At 44.0% G+C, this 26,560-nt stretch overlaps 1 protein-coding gene across 1 annotated transcript; it reads right to left on the bottom strand.

Moving 5' to 3' along the window:
- Positions 1-26,560, bottom strand: LOC137637217 (zinc finger protein 721-like). The gene is given in 5 exon segments (XM_068369478.1): positions 1-1,269; positions 8,398-9,245; positions 9,248-10,002; positions 22,496-22,683; positions 25,193-26,560. Coding segments are annotated over 5 exon segments (4,233 nt in total). The 5' UTR covers positions 26,366-26,560.

Here is a 26,560-nt window from a genome sequence, read left to right as displayed (position 1 = left end):
CTAGTATGGCTTCTCTCCAGTGTGAACTCTTGAATGTTCAGCAAGATGTGTTTTTGTAGTAAATGTTTTGCAACAGACATCGCACTTGTATGGTTTCTCTCCAGTGTGAACTCTTGAATGTTCAGCGAGATGTGTTTTTGTAGCAAATGTTTTGCAACAGACATCGCACTTGTATGGCTTCTCTCTCCTGTGAATTCTTAAATGGTCAGTGAGAGATTGTTTTGAAGTTAATGCTTTGCTACAGACATTGCATTTGCATGGATTCTCTTTCATGTGAATTCTTAAATGTGTAGTGAGATGTGCTTTTGTAATAAATGTTTTGCTACAGACATCGCACTTGTATGGCTTCTCTCCCGTGTGAATTCTTACATGTACAGTGAGATGTGCTTTTGTAGTAAATGCTTTGCTACAAACATTACATTTGTATAGCTTCTCTCCTGTGTGAATTTTTATATGTGCAGTGAGACTTCGTTTTGTAATAAATGTTTTGCTACAGACATTACATTTGTATGGCCTCTCTCCTGTGTGAATTCTTAAATGTGCAGTGAGTTATTGTTTTTCAGTAAATGTTTTGCTACAGACAATGCATTTGTGTGGCCTCTCTCCCGTGTGAATTCTTAAATGTTTAGTGAGATTATATTTTGTATTAAATGTTTTCCTACAGACATCGCACTTGTATGGATTCTCTCCCGTGTGAATTCTTAAATGCACTGTAAGATTAAATTCATTAGAAAACGTTTTCCCACATTCACTGCATGTGCATCGCTTTCTAGCTAGAGCATTGGAGTTAACATTACCAAAGATCCTTTTTTTTATCTGCTTCTCATTTATTTGATTCACTTCTTCATTCAAAACATCTTTCTGTAATAATTCTCTTCCACTGATTACACATGAAAGTCTTCCCTTTTCTTTTCCTTTATCCTCTTTCACAGCTGTCCCTAAGTAAGTGTCTACACTTTCCTCATCATCGACATCCCCTTTACAACTTAATGAACCGTTTTCACTCAATGATGCATCGTACTCGTCGGAATTTTTCGAGTAGTTTTCGCTAGAATCGAACATTTCTGGCTCTACTTTGACTTCCATTTTTGGATCCAAGAAAAGAGCGCCATCATTAAAGAGAGCAACACTGCCAGATGTATCATTATTTTCAAGATCGACTGCAGGTGAAAATAGATCTTCAATTTCACTTTTCATTGAAAATTCAAAAGGTGGTTCAGAATTCATCAGCCTCTCCCTATCACAAGATGACAAACCCCTTAATATTATTTTCAATAGACCTCAAAGAGGAAATTAAGACTAAACTTCCTATTCTCAGATATCACACTGTACAACAAAAACTTCCAACATGACCCTTTCTTTTCCAGTCTTACGTCTCTGGCATATACCTTCAGTAGCTTACAAGCTTTAGCAGCAAGAGGTGGATGATTCCTTCCTTTGAGATGAAAAGTCTGGAAAAAAAGAAAACTACAATCAGTTGGAGAAGAGGAAAACTCAATAAAATTAATGGAGTTTTCTAAAAAATAAAATAAATTCATAAAGTTATGTAATTTGCCTTTTTTCTAAAAATACAAACCACTGTGTTCTATCTGTTCTTGTTACACATTTCAGGCATCTAAAAATCTCATATCCTCTGTAGATTCTATAATCTACAGCATCTCCTGTGACATTATTGGTTTCATTCTTTAAATAGTTTTCCCCTTGCTCTTCAAAAAGACAAATATGTTTCATCCATTGTCTTATTTCCTTTACTGTACTTCCTCTCCAGTCACCATCAAAATTGTCTTAATAATACTGCTATGCACCTCTGAGCCTTCCTCCAGAATCCTGCACAGACAGGAACATTTACCACAAACTCTTTCATATCTCTCCCTCTGCCTTTGCTTTGGTTCTAGTGTAATGGCAAATTCACATTACTAACATAAGTTGTTTCTTTCTGGTTGCCTTTGTGTTGTCCAGTGCCTTCTTAAGACCTACAGATACCCTCCATCCCTGTTAAGATGGACCAGGAATTCTGCAATTTTAGGCTAAGAGGGTCTGGATGAAGAATGACCTTTCATCCAGCACCAGCATAAAAAAACTGCCCATTTGACTTTATAAATTCACGTGTAGAGCATCAAATGACTTAGGCTAAATTGACGAAAAGCCTTCTTACCTTGAGAACCTCCTGACAGGCTCCAAGCATGAAGATGAAGCATGTGGAGCACCTGATGAAGACAATGAAAGTGAGGCTGTTTGAGAAGATCTGGTCTCTCTAGCAATCTGACAGGAGGCTTCACTAGGACCTCAAAAACAAAAAGTTCTGGGAACCAGTCCTTCCGAGGCCAGAAGGGAGCGATGAGGGCCAAGGAAAGAAGACTGGTTTCCCTCGCCTTGATAAGACGCCCAGATCAGAGAGCGGGAGGAGGTGTACACCTGAAGACTTCCTCATCTTGTAAGTGGCCATCTGTCCTCATATACTGGGGATAATTGAACGAAGGGAAGACGACTTAGTAACTAAAGTTCATTCCTATGACATGGAATAAGAATTGAAAAACAATACAAGACTGAAAAATTATTTGAAAAAAAAAACCCTCCCACTAATTAGGCACCCTTATATCAATACAAAAACACAAGTACCTGGTTTTTTTTAGGACACCCACACACCCAAAAATAAGATATGATATAAAATTTCTTTTTCGAAATACAGTGCCATTAGGTTTATGATGCTAATTTCTAAGCAATTAACACCAAGAAAGAGCCTTTTCAGTCAAGGTCAAAGTATTCAAAGAAAGTTCCAAGCTTGTGACATAAGAAAGTTCCAAGCTTGGAACATAAAAAAGTTCCAAGCTTGTGACATAAGAAAGTTCCAAGCTTGGAACATAAAAAAGTTCCAAGCTTGCGACTTAAAAAAGCTTCAAGCCAAAAGGAGAACCACACAACATTGTGGTTCATTATCTCCAAAAGAAGTCAGCAGAGTTTGGACATTGACAACCCTTAACTTTGACTGCTGCTGAACTCTTTCTATGCCACTTTATGGTCACTTATTTCTGGGGACGTGTATGTGAAACAATACCCATGGAAAGTATGTCAATATATACGAGGCAATTATATTATGATGGGAAAATGACAGTCAGTGATAAGAATAATCATGAGATAGAAATAATACATGATAAATGGTATCCAGCCTTCAGCCTATTTTCACTAAGGGGTCCACTTGTGGTCTGTGAAATATACAGAATCAATAAACACTATGGTAATGAATGCTATGCAATCATTCTCTATGGTCCAGCTTGAGATAACTGGCAAGAAAAAGGTTGCTCAACTGTAAAATACAAAAGAATTATGTCTCATTTTATAGTTCCACAGCAGGCAAAGACAAAGGGGAACATCCTCTGTAGGGAAGGTAGCAGAAACTCCAGGATAGCCAAGGACAACACTCATTGGCAAACAGATCCACCTCAGACAAAGCCAGTGTCACTTACTCTCAGAAACTCAATGGAGAAGCTCCAACAACGCCCTGTTAGACAGGGGACCAGCCATACCCAGCGATGGCCACACCTGTAAAATATCAGAAAAAGAGCAGCTACTGCCCGAGGGGAAGGCAGAACCGCTTCTCCAGGGGTAACAGTTCTGTCTCTCAAACACCAAAGTTGACCTGTTGTTAAATGGTCAATGCTTCTACTTGAACGTTCCCCGGGAGACTGATCTAGTAAGAGATTTGGGAAAAGATCAGGGGGTCAATTAAGAAGTCAGAGGTTTCTTTGACTTCGATGAGGACCCCGAAGGCAAAGAATCTCTCTTAAGACTTCTTGCACCTACATCTATAGCTCTCCCACTGGGAGGCAGACCACACCCAACACCCAGGGCAGGTGTTGCCCTGATCACAACACGGCCTATGCAAGCTGATGTTGATACATTTAGAAGTGTGACCATCCAGATAAAAGTTATTTCTATTCTTTTGTAGTGAAAACTGTTGTAACCAAGACTTTCCTAATACAACCTCGCCAGTGTATGAGGACGCAACAGTATTAGCTTAATACTAGGTACACAATGGAGCATGGTTTACCTGCAGTGGTTTTGTTCAGCGTATGCAGAGAACCAAGGATGCTGCTTTCACCAAGAGAGGGGACGATGAAGAAACTAATAAGAGCCAGTCAAACCTTTTCATTCATGCAGAATTAAAACCGGGTAAACAGTGCCCTCAACTTTCTGCTACTTGTCCAATAAGGAGCTTGAGGTATTATACCAGCTGTTGTGCAGCCACCACTGGGCCGATAGAAAACGTATCGAGCCTCCTGTGGGTTATATCTTGCAGGCAGTGGGCTGTGAAAGTGTTCTGACATTTCATCACCTCAGCCTGAAGAACCTGTTTCTGAGAAATTCCTCTTGAATGCCAGGGACATGGCTACGCCTCTGACACCATGAGCTCTGGGGTGACGTGAAGGAGGAGGGTCTGGACTCAGCACATGGTCTATGACCTTGCAAATCAATGCTGAGATGGTGTTTTTGGTGACCCTCCTCCTGGTCCTTCCTGAGCTGGCAAAGAGTGCAGACACATGGGGACAGGCTGCGGCTGTTCTCTTAAGGTACAACCTCAAACTCCTCACTGGGCAGAGTAAGAGATCAGGGTCATCTGTTAAAGAACGAAGACTCGAAAACCGGAGGGAGTCAAATCGAGGATCAGCTACTCCCGGGTTCTGAGTCTAAGCAACAAACTCAGGGACAAAGCTGAACGTTACCTCTCCCCCATCTCCTTGAATGGGCGATGTCGTATGAGAGACCATGAAGTTCACTAACTCGCTTGGCCGAAGATAAAGCTAGCAGGAACACCGTCTTCCAGGTTAGGTGGAGATAATGGTTTATAGAGAGGTCTCTTTAGAGACCTGAGAACTCGAACCACGTTCCATGTGGGAGGTCTCACTTTAGACTGAGGACAGGTAAGTTCCTAACTTTGTATGAGTGAGGAAAGTTCTAGCGATGAAGAAATGTCCATTCCATTCAGTGTTAATGCGGGGCTTGAGGCTGAGCGATAGCCTTTTACCACCAAGACATGCTGTTGGAAAGCATAGGTGCACTGCAGGGTGCTGGCGAGCTGGAGAGTCTTGGCGCGCAGCTGAACGCTTCGGAAGAACATCCGGATGATGTACAGGGGTCAGGAAGGATGACGGCAGGTTGGCAGATAGGTCGAACTGGACCTAGGATGTGCCCTTTGAAAGGGTGAACATCCACTAATAAGGAATGTAAACGATCCACAGAAGAGTCGATGGCCAAGGACTAGCGGCAGCAACATCAGGGTAATGACCAGGAATGGGCGAAGGTTAAGGGCCACAGGACGACTAAAGTGGAGGCTCCTCTGTGGGGAAAGGCAAAGACAAGACTGAAGAGCTGAAGAGGCGCCTTTTCACCGATGGTCAAGTACAACCTCTCAGGTGAAGCGGAGGGCGAGCTCTAAGACGTGGGATCAGTAAGCTCACCTAGATCAGCAGTCCTCCGAAGAGGAGTCTCTATGAGTGAACTCCTCCGAGGGGAAGAACCACTCACAGGAGACAGACGATGGACTTAAGTTTCCCCCTCGAAGGATGGACAGAACAGGGGAACCGTAGTCGTCAGCAACAGCTGAAGAGTCTGGAGGGGCAGATGCGTCGGCAGCGGCCACAGAAGACGCCTCTGACACCAAAACGTCAACAGGAATTAGAGGATCCTCCTACGAAGTCAACGACGGCTGCACACTCGCAACGCGAAGGATAAGTTGCAGAAAGGAGTCCTTGGAGGGCAGACCCGGGAGCCCCAAGGATGAACACACCGGTAACACAAACACATAGACAAGTCCTCACGTGGGGGGAGATGTGGGGTCGCTTCGCTAGGGAAAACAACACCATCTCTCAAGGACAGGGGTTGGCCACAAATTGAAGGGTCTATGCTACTGCTACACAGTCTCTCGGAAGAGGCTGAATGAGTAGGAGCTTCGGAGGAAGGTCAGGAGGCAGAAGAAGAGGTCTTGTGTTTTTTCCCTTCAAATAAATCTTGAAAGGAATATTATCCCGCTTTGACTTCTTCTTCCGCCGTCGCCCAAACCTTTTCCACTGGTAGGCAGACCACTCCCAACACTCATTATACATATTACCACAATCACACCGTTGACCTTTGCAGGTGGGACAAAGGGTGTGGTGGTTGGTGTCCACGACCGACATGAAGGTACCGCAGGGCCAGCCTTCAAGTCCAGGACAGGTACACATGGTAGCAAAAGTCAACACAAACACATACTAATAAAGAGAAAGAACAAGCAAAAACCATTAATGGCAGTTCAAAATATAACTTGGTGAGGATAAAGAATGACAAGGAGCCAAAACCAAAGTGAGCTACATCACCGATGTGTGAGAGGGAGCGGTAGCAAGCAACCCTCCCCTATCCCAACTAACTAGCGTAAAGAGTAGTTAACCCTCGCTAAAAGTCTTATGGCTCATTTTCCAGCCTCGCCGAAAGTAATATCCCTATAAATAGCGAAGGTTTGTATAAAGTGACGGAACAAAGAAATATATCTTAAAAGTTACATAAAAAATATTGCTTTTTATCCTTCAGTCTTTTGTTATTCGTATGCAAACACCAAAAACAAACTTGACCCGAAATTAAACCCAAATGATTGCACTTAGTACAGTTAATATTAGGGTGAGCTATGAATCCAAACAAATTGAATTTCGAAAAACAAACCAGGACAGCCTCTGGACATGATTACTGCTCTGTACCACAAAGACAATCAATATACTGTAAACTTAATTAATAACATCAGATATTCAATTTTGTAAACTCACATTAATACTGAAACCTGTAGAATTTATTCCTGAACAAATTAGGTTATGGATTTTACCCCGAAGACCCAGCCCTGGGACTTGGAATATTACTCTGCAAAATATCTTTAAATCTTAACTTCATTCTTGTGAAACCTGAATACAGTACTGTACTAAGAATGCTGTAAAATCATTTGACGAGGAACTCTCTCTCCAGAGAGACCAATGCAGATTGAAATGTTTGAGAAGAGCAATTGTGGAAATGAAAGAAAACCAAATATTTAGATATTTTAATGAAGATTCTCTCAAGGACAATCCAATGAAACTTATATAACCTAAACTAATCACTAAGACCATAAAAGAGATTACATCAACAAAATCACATAAATCTTAAAAAATAATGATACTTTTCTACCTTATTACTATACTTATATTCAACAACCAAAATCAAGCTATCTCCATACCATAGTATTTAGTAAATAATTGCATGGCTTCATATTCCAATACAAGTAGACTGAATTTTGATTCTTCCTTCCTGCTAACATTCATAACTTCACTACAGTACAAGAAGCAGGTAGAATCATCCAGTATTACTTAAAAAAAAAAAGAGACAATGTCACCAGCATTCTTTCAAAAGGCTTAATGCTGTATATTATTCTCTAAGCTTTATTTAGGCTGTGACCAAGCCAATCAACTACTGGCCCTGAAACTAAATCAGCGGATATTTCCAAGTTCAAACTTAGTACAAATGTTTTTTCTGTTGACGATGTTTCATTTCCTGGTTTTAATAATGCTTATTTATCAAACATTGTTATCTATCTTTAAATAATTTCATTTTTCTCTTATGTAGTTTATTCTTTACATTCCTATTTCTTCACTGCACCAGACTGTCAACTATTTGGTCCCTTGGGCTAGTAGCTATTTGCTTTTGCACCTTGGCTTCTAATAGTAATAATTATGCTAGTTAGCGAAGGGAGAGCAAGAGTTGGACCAACCACTCTGCTCACACCACCACTTGTAACTGAAAGTCACTGTGCAATTGCGGCAGAGCTTCCTGGGGGAAGGTGATGGCGGGACCAGTATGTGTTAAGAGCTCCAGGATTGTATACATAGGGAAAATGCAAATTTCTTCCAAATTTGTCATTTATTACTACACTATATACAAACCCTTACGATATTTACAGTAAAGACTCACCTTTAGATGGGTGCAAGTCCAAAAAACTAAATGGCTAGTACCTGACCTGGGGGGCTACTCTGTTCTTCGCATGAGCTGTTTGCAGGCATCATGTCACCTCGTTGACTCTGAGAGCTAACGGCCTGGGCAATCATGCGAAGGTATAAGAACGCTCACATCTATAATCTTTGCTGTTTTTTCTCTTTTATTCCAGATCACAATATCAGATTTTATAGCACCTCCTTCTATGATGATTCTTGAGGAAACCTTCAGAGCAAAATGCTTTACCACAGTCCGTGCACATGAATGGTTTTTCTTCCATGTGTGTTCTTAAATGTTTATAGTCTCTGTTTTGAATGATTTATTTTGCCACATTCATGACATTGGAATAGATCTCTCATGTGATTTCTTATGTCTAGTGAGATGTTTTTTTGAAGTAAAGAATTTGCTACAGACATTGCACTTGTATGGCTTCTCTCCCGTGTGAATTCTTAAATGTTTATTGAGACTATGTTTTTTAATAAATGTTTTGCTAAAGACATCGCAATAGTGTGGCTTTTCTCCTGTATGAATTCTTAAATGTCTAGTGAGAATTGATTGTGTACTAAATGTTTTGCTACAGATATTACATTTGTATGGCTTCTCTCCTGTGTGAACTCTTAAATGTATAGTGAGATGAACTTTTTTAATAAATGTTTTGCTACAGACATTACATTTGTATGGCCTCTCTCCCGTGTGAATTCTTGAATGTGTAGTGAGTTGTGATTTTGTAATAAATGTTTTGCTACAAACATCACACTTGTATGGCTTCTCTCCTGTGTGAACTCTTAAATGTATAGTGAGATGAGATTTTTTAATAAATGTTTTGCTACAGACATTACATTTGTATGGCCTCTCTCCCGTGTGAATTCTTGAATGTGTAGTGAGACTTTGTTTTGTATTAAATGTTTTGCTACAGACATTGCATTTGTATGGCTTCTCTCCCGTGTGAATTCTTGAATGTGTAGTGAGTTGTGCTTTTGTAATAAATGTTTTGCTACAGACATCACATTTGTATGGCTTCTCTCCCGTGTGAATTCTTGAATGTATAGTGAACTGTGCTTTTGTAATAAATGTTTTGCTACAGACATCGCACTTGTATGGCTTCTCTCCCGTGTGAATTCTTAAATGTATAGTGAGATATGATTTTGTATTAAATGTTTTGCTACAGATATCACACTTGTATGGCTTCTCTCCCTTGTGAAGTCTTGCATGTACAATGAGATTGTGTTTCTGGGTAAATGTTTTGCTACAGACATTACATTTGTATGAATTGTTGAATGTGCAGCCAGACTGTATAGCAAAGAAAAAGTTTTGCTACAGACATCACACTTGTATGGCCACTCTCCCGTGTGAATTCTTAAATGTATAGTGAGAGGTGATTTTGCATTAAATGCTTTGCTACAGACATTGCATTTGTATGGCTTCTCTCCCGTGTGAATTCTTAAATGCACAGTAAGATTATATTCATTAGAAAATGTTTTCCCACATTCACTGCATGTACATTGCTTTCTAGCTAGAGCGTTGGAGTTAACATTACCAAAGATCCTTTTTTTTATCTGCTTCTCCTTTATTTGATTCACCTCTTGATTCAAAACATCTTTCTGTAATAATTCTCTTCCAATGATTACACATGAAAGTCTTCCTTTTTCTTTTCCTTTATCCTCTTTCACAGCTGTCCCTAAGTAACTGTCTACACTTTCTTCATCATCGACATTCTCTTTACAACTTAATGAACCGTTTTCACTCACTGATGCATCGTACTCGTAGGAATTTTTCAAGTTGCTTTCGCTGGAATAAAATATTTCTGGCTCTACTTTGACTTCCATTTTTGGATCCAAGAAAAGAGCGCCATCATTAAAGAGAGCAACACTGCCAGACCTATCATTATTTTCTGTATCGACTGCAGGTGAAAATAAATCTTCAATTTCACTTTTCATTGAAAATTCAAAAGGTGGTTCAGAATTCATCATCCTCTCCATATCACAAGATGAAACACCCCTTAATATTATTTTCAATAGACTTCAAAGAGGAAATTAAGACTAAACTTCCTATTCTCAGACATCATACGGTACAACAAAAACTTCCAACATGACACTTTCTTTTCCCGTCTTACGTCTCTGGCATATACATTCAGTAGCTTACAAGCTTTAGCAGCAAGAGGTGGACGATTCCTTCCTTTGAGATGAAAAGTCTGAAATAGAAAACTATAATCAGTTGAAGAAGAGCAAAACTCAATAAAAATAATGGAGTTTTCTAAAAAATAAAATAAATTCATAAAGTACTGTAACTTGCATTTTTCCTTAACAGAGAAACCACAGACATTGATATGTGCTCTATCTGTTCTTGTTACACATTTCAGGCATCTAAAAATCTCAATTCCTCTGTAGATTCTATAATCCACAGTATTTCCTGTGACTTTATTGGTTTTATTCTTTAAATAGTTTTCCCCTTGCTCTTCAAAAATACAGAGTTTCATCCATTGTCTTATTTTCATTACTGTACTTCCTCTGCAATCACCATCAAAATTGTCTTGCTAATACTGCTATGCACCTCTGAGCCTTCCTCCAGAATTATGAACAGCAAAAGGTTTTATAGTAATCTTGCACAGACATGACAAATTCGTAGGTAATTTGTATTTTTCCTAACTATACAAACCTTAGCTATTTAATATGGGTAATTACTTACGGCGTAGCTGAAATGACGAGCCATTAGATTTTTAACGAGGGTTAACTAACCCACCGCTAATTAGCGGTGGGTATGGAGGGTACCTGTGATTTAGCTCACTTTGCTTAGAGGTAGGACTTCACGGGGGATAGGGCTGGCGGGCAAGTTTGATTAAATAGCTAAGGTTTGTATAGTTAGGAAAAATACAAATTAACTACGAATTTGTCATTTGTTCCGTAACTGAAATACAAACCATGCTATTTAATATGGGTAACTCACCCCTTAGGAAGGGTGGTAAGTCCCGGCCATTACTGGCTTTTGCCTTTGCCCGGGGACTCAGTATCTGAGTGTGTAAGTACTCAGCAATAAGGAGTCCCTGCACCTCGCTAGCATCTTGCTGTGCAAGTGCTGCGGCCTACATAAGCTGTGTGTGAAGGTATGCAGTGTGACACGTCCTAGGAAGTTGACCTAGAGTTCTTCAGATGGAAATCTAGGCTAGGACTCTCCCAATACCACCTCGTCAGGGTATGGGGACATGACAGTATTACATTTAATACTAGGAACACAAGGAAGCATGGTTTACCAGCAGTGGTTTGAGGTCAGCTGTGCAGAGAACCCAGGATGCTGCTTTCTCCAAGGGAGGAGAGGATGAAGAAAAGAATAAGGGCCAGACATATCTTTTCATTCATGCAGACTAAGACCAGGTAACAATGCCCTCAACCTTCTGCTACCTGTCCATTAAGGAGCCTGAGGTTTACACCAGCTGTTGTGCAGCCACCACAGGACCGATAGAGAACGTATCAAGTCTCCTGTGTGTCACGTCTTGCAGGTAGTGGGCTGTGAAGGTCGTCTGACGCTTCCACACCACTGCTTGTAGGACCTGCATCACTGAATAGTTCTTCTTGAAGGCCAGGGATGTAGCTACGCCCCTGACATCATGTGCTCTAGAGCGACGTGACGGAGGAGGGTCAGGATTCAGGGATAGGTGGATTACCTTACGAATCCAGGCCGAGAAGGTATTCTTGGTGACCCTCCTCTTTGTCCTCCCGGTGCTCACAAACAAAGCTTGCACTTGGGGACGAACTGCACCCGTTCTCTTAAGATATAGCTTCAGACTTCTTACTGGCCACAGTAGGAGATGGTCTAGGTCATCTGTTACAGAACAAAGACTCGAAATCTGGAAAGAGTCGAACCGAGGATCCGGCACTCCCGGATTCTGAGTCTTAGCAACAAACTCAGGGACGAACCTGAACGTTACCTCCCCTCATCCCCTTGAATGGGCGATGTCATACGAGAGAACATGAAGTTCGCTGACTCGCTTGGCTGAGGCCAAAGCTAGCAGGAACACCGTCCTCCAAGTAAGGTGACGATCTGAAGCCTGGCGTAATGGTTCGAAGGGAGGTCTCTTAAGAGACCTGAGAACTCGAACCACATTCCATGGAGGATGTCTCACTTCCGACTGAGGGCAGGTAAGTTCATAACTCCGTATGAGTAGGGAAAGTTCCAGCGAGGAAGAAATGTCCACTCCTTTGAGCCTGAAGGCTAGACTTAAGGCTGAGCGATAGCCTTTCACCGCCGAGACTGAAAGGCGCATTTCTTCCCGCAAATACACGAAGAACTCCGCTATTGCTGGAATAGTGGCATCGAGTGGAGAGATACCCCTTCCACGACACCAACCACAGAAGACTCGCCACTTCGCCTGGTAGACCCCTGCGGATGACCTTCGTAGGTGTCCAGACATCTCCTCTCTTAGTGAGGAGATGCTGGATAGTCTCCAGGCGTGAAGTCGAAGCGAAGCTACGGCTTTGTGGAAGATGTTGGCGTGTGGTTGTTTGAGTAGCTCGTGTCGTGGAGGGAGTTCTCTCGGACGCTCCGTTAGGAGTTGCAGAAGGTCTGGAAACCATTCCGCGTGATGCCATAGCAGAGCTATTAGGGTCATCGAGAGAATAACCGATATTCTGGTCTTGTTGAGCACCCTCCTCATCAGACAGAACGGAGGAAACGCCTTGGGATCCGGGACTGGGGAGCAGTACAGCAAAAGCTTGAAATTCAGCGCCGTCGCGAACAGATCCACAGTCGGGGAACCCCACAAAGTCAGGACTTTGTTGGCTACTTGACGATCCAAAGACCACTCGGTACTCACTATCTGCGTCGCTCTGCTCAGACTGTCGGCGAGCACATTCCTCTTGCCTGGAATGAAGCGAGCCGAAAGTGGAATCGAGTGGACTTCGGTCCATCTCAGTATCTCTACTGCGAGATGGAATAGCTGTGCTGAAAAGTTGCCTCCCTGCTTGTTGATATAAGCCACTACTGTGGTGTTGTCGCTCATCACTACCACAGAGTGGCCTGCCAGGTATTGTTGGAACTGTTGAAGGGGTAGGAATATGGCCTTCATTTCTAGCAGGTTTATGCGGAGGCACTTTTCTGATTTTGACCAGAGGCCTGAGGTCCTGTGGTTCAGAACGTGAGCCCCCCACCCTTTCTTTGAAGCGTCCGAAAACAACATCAAATCCTGGGGGAGGACGAGAAGATCCACTCCCTTTTGTAGGTTCTCGTCTGCCACCCACCACTGAAGATCCGTCTGTTCTGCAGACCCAATAGGGATCAAAGTGTCCGGGGAATCGTGACCTTGATTCCACCGGTACTTGAGTCGCCACTGAAGAGATCTCATTCTGAGGCGACCATTCGGAACTAGATGGGCCAGTGACGAGAGATGACCGAGGAGACGTAACCACGATTGGGCTGGAAGCTCTTCTCGTCTGAGGAAAGGACTTGCGACCCTCCTCAGCCTTGCTATCCTGTCGTCTGATGGGAAAGCTTTGTGGAGATTGGTGTCTATTATCATGCCTAGATATACCAGTCTTTGAGTGGGCAGCAGAGACGACTTCTTGAGATTTACCATGATCCATAGATCTTGGCAGAGTCCAAGAAGTTTGTCTCGGTGACGTAGAAGGGCTGCCTCCGAGTCTGCTAGGATCAGCCAGTCGTCCAGATAACGGAGGAGACGGATGCCGATCCTGTGAGCCCACGACGATATTAGGGTGAACACTCTGGTGAACACTTGTGGTGCTGTGGAGAGACCGAAACACAGCACCTTGAACTGGTAGATATTGTTGTCTAGGCAGAATCTTAGGTACTTCCTCGAAGACAGATGAACTGGGTCTGCTTGACAAACCTGTTCAGAGCTGAGAGGTCGATGACCGGTCTCCAGCCTCCAGACGCCTTCTTTACAAGAAAGAGTCAACTGAAGAAGCCTGGGGACCCGTCGACTACCTCTTGGAGAGTGACCTTCAACATAGTCTCGACTTCTGCCCGAAAGGCTTGCCCCCTTGCCGATCCCATGGCAAGGGAGTTCAATGACACTGAATCCGCTGTCAGGGGAGGTAGAGATGTCGTGAACGGGACGCGATATCCCTGACTGATTACGGAAATCGTCCAGGAATCGGCCCCGAGTTGCTGCCACCTTCTTGCGCAACTTAGTAGGCATCCCCCCTCTGGTGGACATGTAGGGGGACTGACAATCCTAGCGTTTTCGGCCTCGGCCGCTCCCTCTAGGATTCTTTCCTCCCCTGGAGGACTTCTTGCCTTTCTTGTCCTTGACAGGAAAGGACTTAGACACCTTCATCTTTGCTGCAACTGTCTTTTTCGTACTCTTGGCAGGACGTGGTTGCTGGGTCGCTGGAGGTTTGTAGGGCCTCGATGTAAGGGCCCTATGGAGAAGAGAGTCCTGGTTGGACTTTCTCCACCTCTCTGCTGCCTGCTCCACGTCCTTAGGCTCCAACAAGTTCTTACCGAGGACGGAAGAATGTCTGAGCCTGGTAACGTAGATAATGGGGACCTTGTGATGGAACCTCTCAGACACTGCGTCTCGACGTTTCAAGATAGTGTTAACCCACAAGCTCGAGACTTGGAGGGCTAGAAATTCGATAGTACGCGTGCCTGAGAGCAAAAAGGTCTCCAAGGCCTTCCTGGTACTCTCTTTGGACAAGTCCTCCGATCGTATCAGGATGCCCAGAGACCCTAGCCAGATGTCCAGCCACGAAGTTGCCTGCATGGCACACTTCGCTACTTTCTCCTGACTCAGGATCTCCGTTGCCGAGTACGAGGCGTGCCGGTTGGAGTCTCTCTCTACAGGGACTCCCCCGGTAAGTCTTCCAGGGAGTGGTGCAGAGGAAGAGCTAAACAAGTGTCCTCCAAGATCTCAGAAGTACCTCCTCTGATGGACGCGAGGAGGTGGGAGGAGCTTGTTACCGGTGATGTATCGGCTGGAGGAGGCAAGCTCGGAGAGCTGGCCTTCAACCTTGTCTCTGGCACTCCTAACCCCCTGCGACCAGGGCAAAGCAGCACTGGCCCTCGAGGGTTTTTGAGTACCATAGACTCAGTCCAAGACCGTGTCCTTGCCCTCATGAGGGGAAATCTCTGGATCCGGAAACCCATTGAGGTCAGAACCTGCCAGAACGCATGTTCTGACTCCTGCAGCTCTCCTCCTGAAGGGCTGGCAGCAAAGTCTCCTGTCCCCAGAGGCTCTTCCTGGGGGGACTCGTGGACATTCTCTGAGGGTTTGGCTGGCTCCGGTCTAATCCTTGATGAAGACTTGGGTAAAGTCTTAGAGTTCTTTGACTCCCTCCTGGGAGGGATACAGGACTCCAACAGTGATGGTGGAAGGCTCTTCTCAACTCCTACCCGAGAAGACTTCTCAGGGAGAGTTGGGGTTCCACCCATTGGTGCGATGGGGGAACGATCCGCCTCACCTGACTCCCCGGAGGACGGGAAATCCTCGTCCACAGGGAAGGGAGAGGGGGCCTTCCTCAAGGATTTCCGCGGAGTCAGCTTCGCCCTTGGAGAAGTTACCACGGTAGAAACTCCTCTCTTCCTCTTCAGGGGAGAAGAAGCCGCCACTGATTTGTGCCCAAGTTCAGAGAAAACACGCTTAAAAGCCTGCACGAGAACTCTGATGATGGTCCCAAACCAGGGCTGCTGGCTGACAGTCGCGCTGTCAGACACTCCCTCTGGAGGGAAGGGGATCGTTCGATCCCTAGGAGGAGTCACCAAACGAGGGTTCGCCTGAAAAGAAGCTGAAACTGAAGAAGAATCATCCTTGGACCTATCCGGAAACCTCCCCTCCTTCGACGAGCGCGCTGTTCTGCGCTTGCGGGGAGGGGAACGAGACGACGATGACCTGGCCGCGCGATATCCTGTAGCCTCACGTGTGGGATCGCGCCTGTGATCGCCCTGGGGATCTTGCTGGCGATCGGGCTGCAAACCGCGCTGGTGCTTGCACGATGGGTTCTGCCCTGGGTCGCGCGATGGGTCGATGGCGAGAGTGCACGTGGGCGCGCGGGCGAGCGAAGGCGCGTGGCAGCAGGAGCTGGCGATGACAGGTGGCTCGCAGAAGGCTGGATGAGCGCTCGCACGCGCGGGCGCTTGGGAGAAATCTTCTTAGCGCGCGGGCGCGCAGTGCGCGTATCTGGCTGAAGTAATGGGCGAGCAGGGCGCGCTTGCGCAACCTCGTGGGCGCACGATGGCGCGCAGGTGAACGCTGGCAAGCAGGAGAAGAGATTCCTGCTCCCAGATCCCAAGACCGTGGGCATGCTTGGAGCGCGGGAGATCGTGGGCGCGCATTGCGCGCAGAAGTGCGCTGGCATTTTGGAGAGCGCTGGAGTCCTGGTGAGCGCCTGTGCGCTATCTCAGGAGACTCCAGGGCTGTGCGTTGGCACGCAGTTGTGCGCTGGCAAGCAGGAGAGTGCTGGCGCGCTAAATCAGGATACTCTGAAGGAGAGCGCTTGCGCACAGTAGCGCATTCAGAAACTGGAGAGCACTGGAGGACCGGTGAGTGCCTGTGCGCTATCTCACGAACCTCCCTTGAAGTGTGCTGGCGCTCCGGAGAGCACTGACGCGCAAGTAAGTACTGGTGCGCTATAACAGAAACCAACGGAGACTGCTTGCGTGTAGGAGAGCGTTTGCGTGCAGGTGAGCGCTGGCACGCTATTGCAGGGACCATTGCAGGTGCGCGCAAGTGATCGTTGGCGCGCAGGGGAACCGTGGCGCGTGGTGACAGGAACAACTGCAGTTGGTGAGTGCTGGCGGGCTAAGACAGGAACGTCTGCAGCAGAAGATTGTTGGCACTTAAGGGACTGAGACGCAATTTTAGTCTCGTGCCCTTTATGCCCCAAAGGGACCGTTGCCTGTTTAATAACAGGGTGAGATGGCGCCTACAGCGCATCGGCAGCCAGGAACGGTGACGGCAGGTCAGCAGGTCTGGAGGGCGGAGCTTATACCGAAGGAGATCGCGAACGATCTCCGGAGAGGTCCAAGGTTGTAGCTGGCAGGGTCGGCGAATGACGGCGAGGTTCTTCTGCAGAGGACTGCGGAGATGACGAGCCGAAGAGGACCCTCCTGACACCCTTGTGAGGTGAAGGAAGACCTCGACGGCGAAGGGGAAAGCCTTATACTCCCTCTGAGGGCCGTGGGATCAGCAAGCTGACCATCAGCAGTCTTCCGAAGAGGAGTCTCTGTGAGTGAACTCCCCTGAGGGGGAGAATCCTGGCAGGATACCGTAGGACTTAGTTCCTCCCTCGAAAGATGTTCGGAGGGGGGAACATAAGCCTTCAGCTACCGCAGCAACATCAGGAGCAGGGGTTTGAGACAACTCATCGGAAGCCTCTGCCACAACAACGTCGACGATAAACAGAGGATCGATCTCTGCTAAAGTCGGCGATTGTTTGTTGCTCCAAATTTTATCATGTCAAACAGGGCTTCCTTGGAGGGCAACCCCTGAAACCCCAAGGAAGCCCAAAGCTGTAATAAATCACTATTAGTTACAGGCATAGAAATATCCTCTTCCGGGGGAGGAGGAGGAGCTGCCGCGCTATAGGAGGCAACTCCCTCTCCCACACCCCGGGATCGGTCAACAGAACTAAGGTCTACGCTACCACTCGACGGCTTCTCGGGAGAAACTGATCGAGTGGGAGCTTCAGAGGAGGTTTGGGCCACGGAAGAAGAGTCCTTGGGATTTTCTCTTTTCAAAGAAACCTTTGAAGGAGAAATATCCCGTTTGGACTTCTTCCGGCGCCGAGAAAATCTCTCCCACTGGGAGGTAGACCACTCCCTACACTCACCACATACGTTAACTCTATCACACCGTTGGCCCCTACAATAAGGACACAAGGTGTGGGGATCCATGTCGACCGCCGACATAAATGTGCCACAAGGGCGGTCAGGTAAACCAGGACACTTACGCATAGCAGAGGCCAACTTCACATACACTCTGTAAAAAGAAAAAGCAAAGAAAGATTAATAATGGCTGATCAACAAAAGCGAGGGTGAAAGCAGACACGTCTGACTGCCACCCGAGCCGATAGCAAAGTGAGCTAAATACCAGTGTGGCGGGATGTTAAAAAAAACAAGCCCCACACCCTGAATCACACCTACAGACAATTGTCTCAACAAAACAAACTTTCCCCTTACGTTATCTATACCAGACTCTTTAACAGAAGGTAAAAAAACTAAACATAACCTTAAAACTATATATTTCTTACAGACTATAACGCTCAACATAAACAAAAAAAACACACTTATCAATAATCATACACTTAACACAAAACAGGCCTTAATCATCCCACCATTCAATTAAACCCTCAAAATAAATAACGCTTAACAACTTACAAAACATACAATAAACGTAACATAATTCAAATAAACCTAATTTAAACCCTAACAAAACTTAAAAGCTAAAATATACCACAACCACAAACATAAACAGAAATATTTTATATATTTCTGAGTGGACACCTTCGTCCACACAAGGGCCAACAGTCTTTTAAAGGCAACTACCACAGCTTTGTGGTCAACAATCCACTGTGTGGCAAATTGCCACCACTGCCTCCCTAATTGGGGTCCTGGATGTCATCACATCATCATCATCATCATCCGAAAATTCCTTCTTACAGCCAAGTCGTTACCAATTAAATCCAAATCTAAAATAGCAGTCAGTTCCAAGTCCCTTATAACAAGCCAGGTCATCAATCAATGTTCAAAATATCTCTCTCAAAGGAGGAATCGCAGCCTGCCAAAATAAAAAAGAAAAACACTTACGAACACTTCTAGCTAACTGAACTATCGCACTATAATCAAAGATAAATAATAAATTGTTCCTATCATTCACAATCACGATAAGCAAAGATAAACAAAACTGTACTTACTTTGAAAATCAAAAAACACTTCCACGCTGGTCGAAAATATATAAATAGTTATCCAGCACTCACACAACTGCCTTAAGCTGCAGTCAAATAAAAAAAGCATTCGCTCCGAAACATTCACCACTGTCGTAACCTAACTAAAAAATGTAAACAAACAATCTCATTTGTACCAACAGTCTTTCTCACCACCAACGATCATTCTCTAACTACCACTTGCTCTTCGGCGCGCACCGCAGTCACACAAACACACAACCAAACACAAAAACACACACTCAAACACACACACACTCTAGCGCGATCTAGCAAAACTAAAGCAAATGAAATTCTCTCTCTCTCTCTCTCTCTCTCTCTCTCTCTCTCTCTCTCTCTCTCTCTCTCTCTCTCTCTCTCTGGATTTGGCAAAAACAAAAAATAAAAATAAAGTAAAAATAAATCCTCCACACCAGGTGTGTGTGAGAAGGGGGGAGTAGCAAGCTACGCCTCCCTACCCCCCGCTAACTAGCGGTGGGGTAGTAAACCCTCGTTAAAAATCTAATGGCTCGTCATTTCAGCTACGCCGAAAGTAATTACCCATATTAAATAGCGTGGCTTGTATTTCAGTTACGGAAATAATTATGGTTCATTATCTACAAAAGGAGTCATTAGGGTTTGGACATTGACAACCTTTAACTTTGACTGCTGCTGAACTCTTTCTATGCCACTTTATGGTCACTTGATTCTGGGGACGTGTATGTGAAACACTACCCATGGAAAATCTGTCAATATATATGAGGCAATTATAGTATGATGGGAAAACAACTGACAGTGATAAGAATAATCATGAGATAGAAATGATACATGATATCTGGTATCCAGCCTTTAGCCTATTTTCCCTGAAGGGTCCACTTATAGTCTGTGAAATACACAGAATCAATAAACACTAAGGTAATGAATGCTATGCAATCATTCTCTATGGTCCAGCTAGTGACAACTGGCAAGAAAAAGGTTGCTTTACTGTAAAACACAAAAGAATTATGTCTCATTTTATAGTTCCACAGCAGGCAAAGACAAAGGGGAACACCCCTCTGTGGGCAAGGTGGCAGAAACTCCAGGGTAGACAAGGACAACAGTCATCGGCAACAGATCCACCTCAGATGAAGCCAGTGTCACTTTCTCTCAGAAGTTCAATGGAGAAGCTCCAACAACGCCTTGTTTGACAGGGGACCAGCCATACCCAGCGATGGCCACACCTGTAAAATATCACCATAGTTCTGTCCCTCGAACCCCAAAGTTGACTTGGTGTTAAATGGTTTATCCTTCTGCTTGAACGTCAAAGTCAGAGGTTTCTTTGACTTCGATGAGGACCCTGAAGGCAAATAATCTATTTTAAGACTTCTTGCACCCACGTCCAAAGCTCTTCAGCTGGGAGGCAGACCACTCCCAACACCCAGGGCAGGTGTTGCCCTGATCACGACGCGGCCTACGCAAGCTGTATGTTGATATATTTAGAAGTGTAACCGTCCAAATAAAAGTTATTTCGAGTCTTTTGTAATAAAAACTATTATAACCAAGACTTTCCTTATACAACCTCGCCAATGTATGAGGACGCAACAGTATTAGCTTAATACTAGGTACACAATGGAGCATGGTTTACCTGCAGAGGTTTTGTTCAGCGTATGCAGAGAACCAAGGATGCTGCTTTCCGCAAGAGAGGGGACGATGAAGAAAAGAATAAGAGCCAGTCAAACCTTTTCAATCACGCAGAATTAAAACTGAACGAACAGTCCCCACTACTTTCTGCTACTTGTCCAATAAGGAGCTTGAGGTATTATACCAGCTGTTGTGCAGCCACCACTGGGCCGATAGAAAACGTATCGAGTCTCATTGTGGGTCATATCTTGCAGGCAGTGGGCTGTGAAAGTGTTCTGACATTTCATCACCTCAGCCTGAAGAACCTGTTTCTGAGAAATTCCTCTTGAATGCCAGGGACATAGCTACGCCTCTGACACCAAGAGCTCTGGGGTGACGTGAAGGAGGAGGGTCTGGACTCAACACATGGTCTATGACCTTGCAAATCAATGCTGAGATGGTGTTCTTGGTGACCCTCCTCTTAGTCCTTCCTAAGCTGGCAAAGAGTGCAGGCACATGGCGACAGGCTGCGGCTGTTCTCTTAAGGTACAACCTCAAACTCCTCACTGGGCAGAGTAAGAGATCAGGGTCATCTGTTAAAGAACGAAGACTCGAAATCCAAAGGGAGTCAAATTGAGGATCAGCTACTCCCGGGTTCTGAGTCTAAGCAACAAACTCAGGGACAAAGCTGAACGTTACCTCTCCCCCATCTCCTTGAATGGGAGATGTTGTATGAGAGACCATGAAGTTCACTAACTCGCTTGGCCGAAGATAAAGCTAGCAGGAACACCGTCTTCCAGGTTAGGTGGAGATAATGGTTTATACAGAGGTCTCTTTAGAGACCTGAGAACTCAAACCACGTTCTATGGGGGAGGTCTCACTTTAGACTGAGGACAGGTAAGTTCCTAACTTTGTATGAGTGAGGAAAGTTCTAGTGATGAAGAAATGTCCTTTCCATTCAGTGTTAATGCGAGGCTTGAGGCTGAGCGATAGCCTTTTACCACCAAGACATGCTGTTGGAAAGCATAGGTGCACTGCAGGGTGCTGGGGAGCTGGAGAGTCTTGGCGCGCAGCTGAACGCTTCGGAAGAACATCCGGATGATGTACAGGGGTCAGGAAGGATGACGGCAGGTTGGCAGATAGGTCGAACTGGACCTAGGATGTACCCTTTGAAAGGGTGAACATCCACTAATAAGGAATGCAAACGATCCACAGAAGAGTCGATGGCCAAGGACTAGCGGCAGCAACATCAGGGTAATGACCAGGAATGGGCGAAGGTTAAGGGCCACAGGACGACTAAAGTGGAGGCTCCTCTGTGGGGAAAGGCAAAGACAAGACTGAAGAGCTGAAGAGGCGCCTTTTCACCGATGGTCAAGTACAACCTCTCAGGTGAAGCGGAGGGCGAGCTCTAAGACGTGGGATCAGTAAGCTCACCAAGATCAGCAGTCCTCCGAAGAGGAGTCTCTATGAGTGAACTCCTCCGAGGGGAAGAACCACTCACAGGAGACAGACGATGGACTTAGTTTCCCCCTCGAAGGATGAACAGAACAGGGGAACCGTAGTCGTCAGCAACAGCCGAAGAGTCTGGAGGGGCAAATGCATCGGCAGCGGCCACAGAAGACGCCTCTGACACCAAAACGTCAACAGGAATTAGAGGATCCTCCTACGAAGTCAACGACGGCTGCAATCTCGCAACGCGAAGGATAAGCTGCAGCAAGGAGTCATTGGAGGGCAGACCCGGGAGCCCCAAGGATGACCAAACCTGTAACACAGAAGACATAGACAAGGCCTCACCCGGGGGGGGGGGGAGATGTGGGGCCGCTTCGCTAGGGGAAACAACACCATCTCTCAAGGACAAGGGTTGGCCATAAATTGAAGGGTCTACGCTACTGCTCCACAGTCTCTCGGAAGAGGCCGAATGAGTAGGAGCTTCGGAGGAAGGTCAGGAGGCAGAAGAAGAGGTCTTGTGTTTTTTTCCCTTCAAATAAATCTTGAAAGGAATTTTATCCCGCTTTGACTTCTTCTTTAGCCGTCGCCCAAACCTTTCCCACTGGTAGGCAGACCACTCCCGACACTCATTACACATAATACCACAATCACACCGTTGACCTCTGCAGGTGGGACAAAGGGTGTGGTGGTCGGTGTCCACAACCGACATGAAGGTACCGCAGGGCCAGCCTTCAAGTCCAGGACAGGTACACATGGTAGCAAAAGTCAACACAAACACATACTATTAAAGAGAAAGAACAAGCAAAAACCATTAATGGCAGTTCAAAATATAACTTGGTGAGGATAAAGAACGACAACGAGCCAAAACCAAAGTGAGCTAAATCACCGATGTGTGAGAGGGAGCGGTAGCAAGCAACCCTCCCCTATCCCAACTAACTACCAGAATGGGTAGTTAACCCTCGCTAAAAGTCTTATGGCTCATTTTCCAGCCTCGCCGAAAGTAATATCCCTATACATAGCGAAGGTTTGTATAAAGTGACGGAACAAAGAAATATATCTTAAAAGTTACATAAAAAATATTGCTTTATATCCTTCAGTATTTTGTTATTCGTATGCAAACACCAAAAACAAACTTGACCCGAAATTAAACCCAAATGATTGCACTTAGTACAGTTAATACTAGGGTGAGCTATGAATCCAAACAAATTGAATTTCGAAAAACAAACCAGGACAGCCTCTGGACATGATTACTGCTCTGTACCACAAAGACAATCAATATACTGTAAACTTAATTAATAACATCAGATATTCAATTTTGTAAATTCACATTAATACTGAAACCTGTAGAATTTATTCCTGAAAAAATTGGGTTATGGATTTTACCCAGAAGACCCAGCCCTGGGACTTGGAATATTACTCAGCAAAATATGTCTAAATCTTAACTTCAGTCTTGTGAAACCTGAATACAGTACTGTACTAAGAATGCTGTAAAATCATTTGACGAGGAACTCTCTCTCCAGAGAGACCAATGCAGATTGAAATGTTTGAGAAGAGCAATTGTGGAAATGAAAGAAAACCAAATATTTAGATATTTTAATGAAGATTCTCTCAAGGACAATCCAATGAAACTTATACAACCTAAACTAATCACTAAGACCATAAAATAGATTACATCAAGAAAATCACACAAATCTTAAAAATTAATGATACTTTTCTACCTTATTACTATACTTATATTCAAACCCCCAAAATGAAGCTATCTCCATACCATAGTATTTAGTAAATAATTGCATGGCTTCATATTCCAATACAAGTAGACTGGATTTTGATTCTTCCTTCCTGCTAACATTCATAACTTCACTACAGTACAAGAAGCAGAAAGAATCATCCAGTATTACTTTCAATAAAGCAGACAATGTCACCAGCATTCTTTCAAAAGGCTTAATGCTGTATATTATTCTCTAAGCTATATTTAGGCTGTGACCAAGCCAATCAACCACTGGCCCTGAAACTGAATCAGCGGATATTTCAAAGTTCAAACTTAGTACAAATGTTGTTTCTGTTGACGATGTTTCATTTCCTGGTTTTTATAATGCTTATTAATTCAACATTGTTATCTATCTTAAAATAATCTAATTTTTCATTTCTCTTATATAGTTTATTCTTTACATTCCTATTTCTTCACTGCACCAGACTGTCAACTATTTGGTCCCTTGGGCTAGTGGCAATTTGCTTTTGTACCTTGGCTTCTAATAGTAATAATTATGCTAAAATGACAAATTTGCTCTTTACAGCGTAGATGCCTTTTGGCAACAGCTGGAACTAGCTGTAAAACTTTTAGCTACTTAGCGAAAGGAGTGCGAGAGTTGGACCAACCACTCTGCTCACACCTGTACTTGTAACTGAATGTCACTTTGCAATTGCGGCAGAACTTCCTGGGGGAAGGTGATGGCGGGACCAGTATGTGTTAAGAGCTCTAGGATTGTATACATAGGGAAAATGCAAATTTTTTCCAAATTTGTCATTTATTACTACACTATATACAAACCCTTACGATATTTACAGTGATGACTCACTGTTAGGTGGGTGCAAGTCCAAAAAATTAACTGGCTAGTGCCTGACCTGGGGGGCTACTCTGTGGTTCGCATGAGCTGTTTGGAGGCACCAGGTCACCTCTTCAACTCTGAGAGCTAACGGCCTGGGAAATCGTGAGAAGGCATAAGAACTCTCACTTCTGTAATCTTTGCTGTTTTTTCTTCTTTATTCTAGATCACAATATCAGATTTTATAGTAACTCCTTCTATAATGATTCTTGAGGAAACTTTTAGACCAAAAAGCTTTACCACAGTCCTTGCACTTGACTGGTTTCCCTTCCATGTGAGTTCGTCTTAAATGTTTATCGAGTCTTTCTTTTATATCCAATGTTTTGCCACATTCATGACATTGGAATAGATCTCTCATGTGATTTCTTATGTTTAGTACTTGTATGGCCTCTCTCCCGTGTGAATTCTTAAATGTTTATAGAGAGATTGTTTCCAAGAAAATCCTTTGCTACAGACATTGCATTTGTATGGCTTCTCTCCCATGTGAATTCTTAAATGTGTAGTGAGATTATGTTTTGAAGATAATGTTTTGCTACAGACATTACATTTGTATGGGTTCTCTTCCATATGAATTCCTACATGTCTAGTGAGAAGTTATTTTGTAGTAAATGCTTTGCCACAGACATCGCACTTGTGTGGCTTCTCTCCCGTGTGAATTCTTAAATGTTCAGTGAGACGTCATTTTACATTGAATGTCTTGCTACAGACATTACATTTGTATGGCTTCTCTCCCGTGTGAATTCTTAAATGTACAGTGAGATGTGCTTTTGTAGCAAATGTTTTGCTACAGACATTGCATTTGTATGGATTCCCTTCCATGTGAATTCTTACATGTGTAGTGAAATTATATTTTGAACTAAATGTTTTGCTACAACCCTTACATTTGTATGGCTTCTCTTCCATATGATTTCCTACATGTCTAGTGAGAAGTTGTTTCGTAGTAAATGCTTTGCCACAGACATCGCACTTGTGTGGCTTCTCTCCCGTGTGAATTCTTAAATGTTCAGTGAGACGTCCTTTTACATTGAATGTTTTGCTACAGACATTACATTTGTATGGGTTCTCTTCCATATGAATTCCTACATGTCTAGTGAGAAGTTCTTTCGTAGTAAATGCTTTGCTACAGACATCGCACTTGTATGGCTTCTCTCCCGAGTGAATACTTAAATGTTCAGTGAGACGTCCTTTTACATTGAATGTTTTGCTACAGACATTACATTTGTATGGCTTCTCTCCCGTGTGAATTCTTAAATGTACAGTGAGATGTGGTTTTGTAGTAAATGCTTTGCTACAGACTTTACATGTGTATGGCTTCTCTCCCGTGTGAATTCTTGAATGTAATGAAAGACTATATCTATCACGAAAAGCTTTCCCACAGTCACTGCATGAGCATCGCTTCCTAGATAGAGCATTGGAGTTAACATTACCAAAGATCCTTTTTTTTATCTGCTTCTCATTTATTTGATTCACCTCTTGATTCAAAACATCTTTCTGTAATAATTCTCTTCCACTGATTACACATGAAAGTCTTCCCTTTTCTTTTCCTTTATCCTCTTTCACAGCTGTCCCTAAGTAAGTGTCTACACTTTCCTCATCATCGACATCCCCTTTAAAACTTAATGAACCATTTTCACTCAATGATGCATCGTACTCGTAGGAATTTTTCGAGTTGCTTTCGCTAGAATCAAATATTTCTGGCTCTACTTTGACTTCCATTTTTGGATCCAAGAAAAAAGCGGCATCATTAAAGAGAGCAACATTGCCAGATGTATCATTATTTTCTGGATCGACTGCAGGTGAAAATAGATCTTCAATTTCACTTTTCATTGAAAATTCAAAAGGTGGTTCAGAATTCATCATCCTCTCCCTATCACAAGATGACAAACCCCTTAATATTATTTTCAATAAACTTCAAAGAGGAAATTAAGACTAAACTTCCAATTCTCAGACATCATACTGTACAACAAAAACTTCCAACATGACCCTTTCTTTTCCCGTCTTACGTCTCTGGCATATACCTTCAGTAGCTTACAAGCTTTAGCAGCAAGAGATGGA

This window comes from Palaemon carinicauda, unplaced genomic scaffold, assembly GCF_036898095.1.
Source record: "Palaemon carinicauda isolate YSFRI2023 unplaced genomic scaffold, ASM3689809v2 scaffold587, whole genome shotgun sequence".
In the NCBI taxonomy this organism is placed as follows: domain Eukaryota; kingdom Metazoa; phylum Arthropoda; class Malacostraca; order Decapoda; family Palaemonidae; genus Palaemon; species Palaemon carinicauda.
The sequence above is the reverse complement of the archived record's forward strand: the minus strand, read 5'-3'. Positions and strand labels throughout refer to the sequence as shown.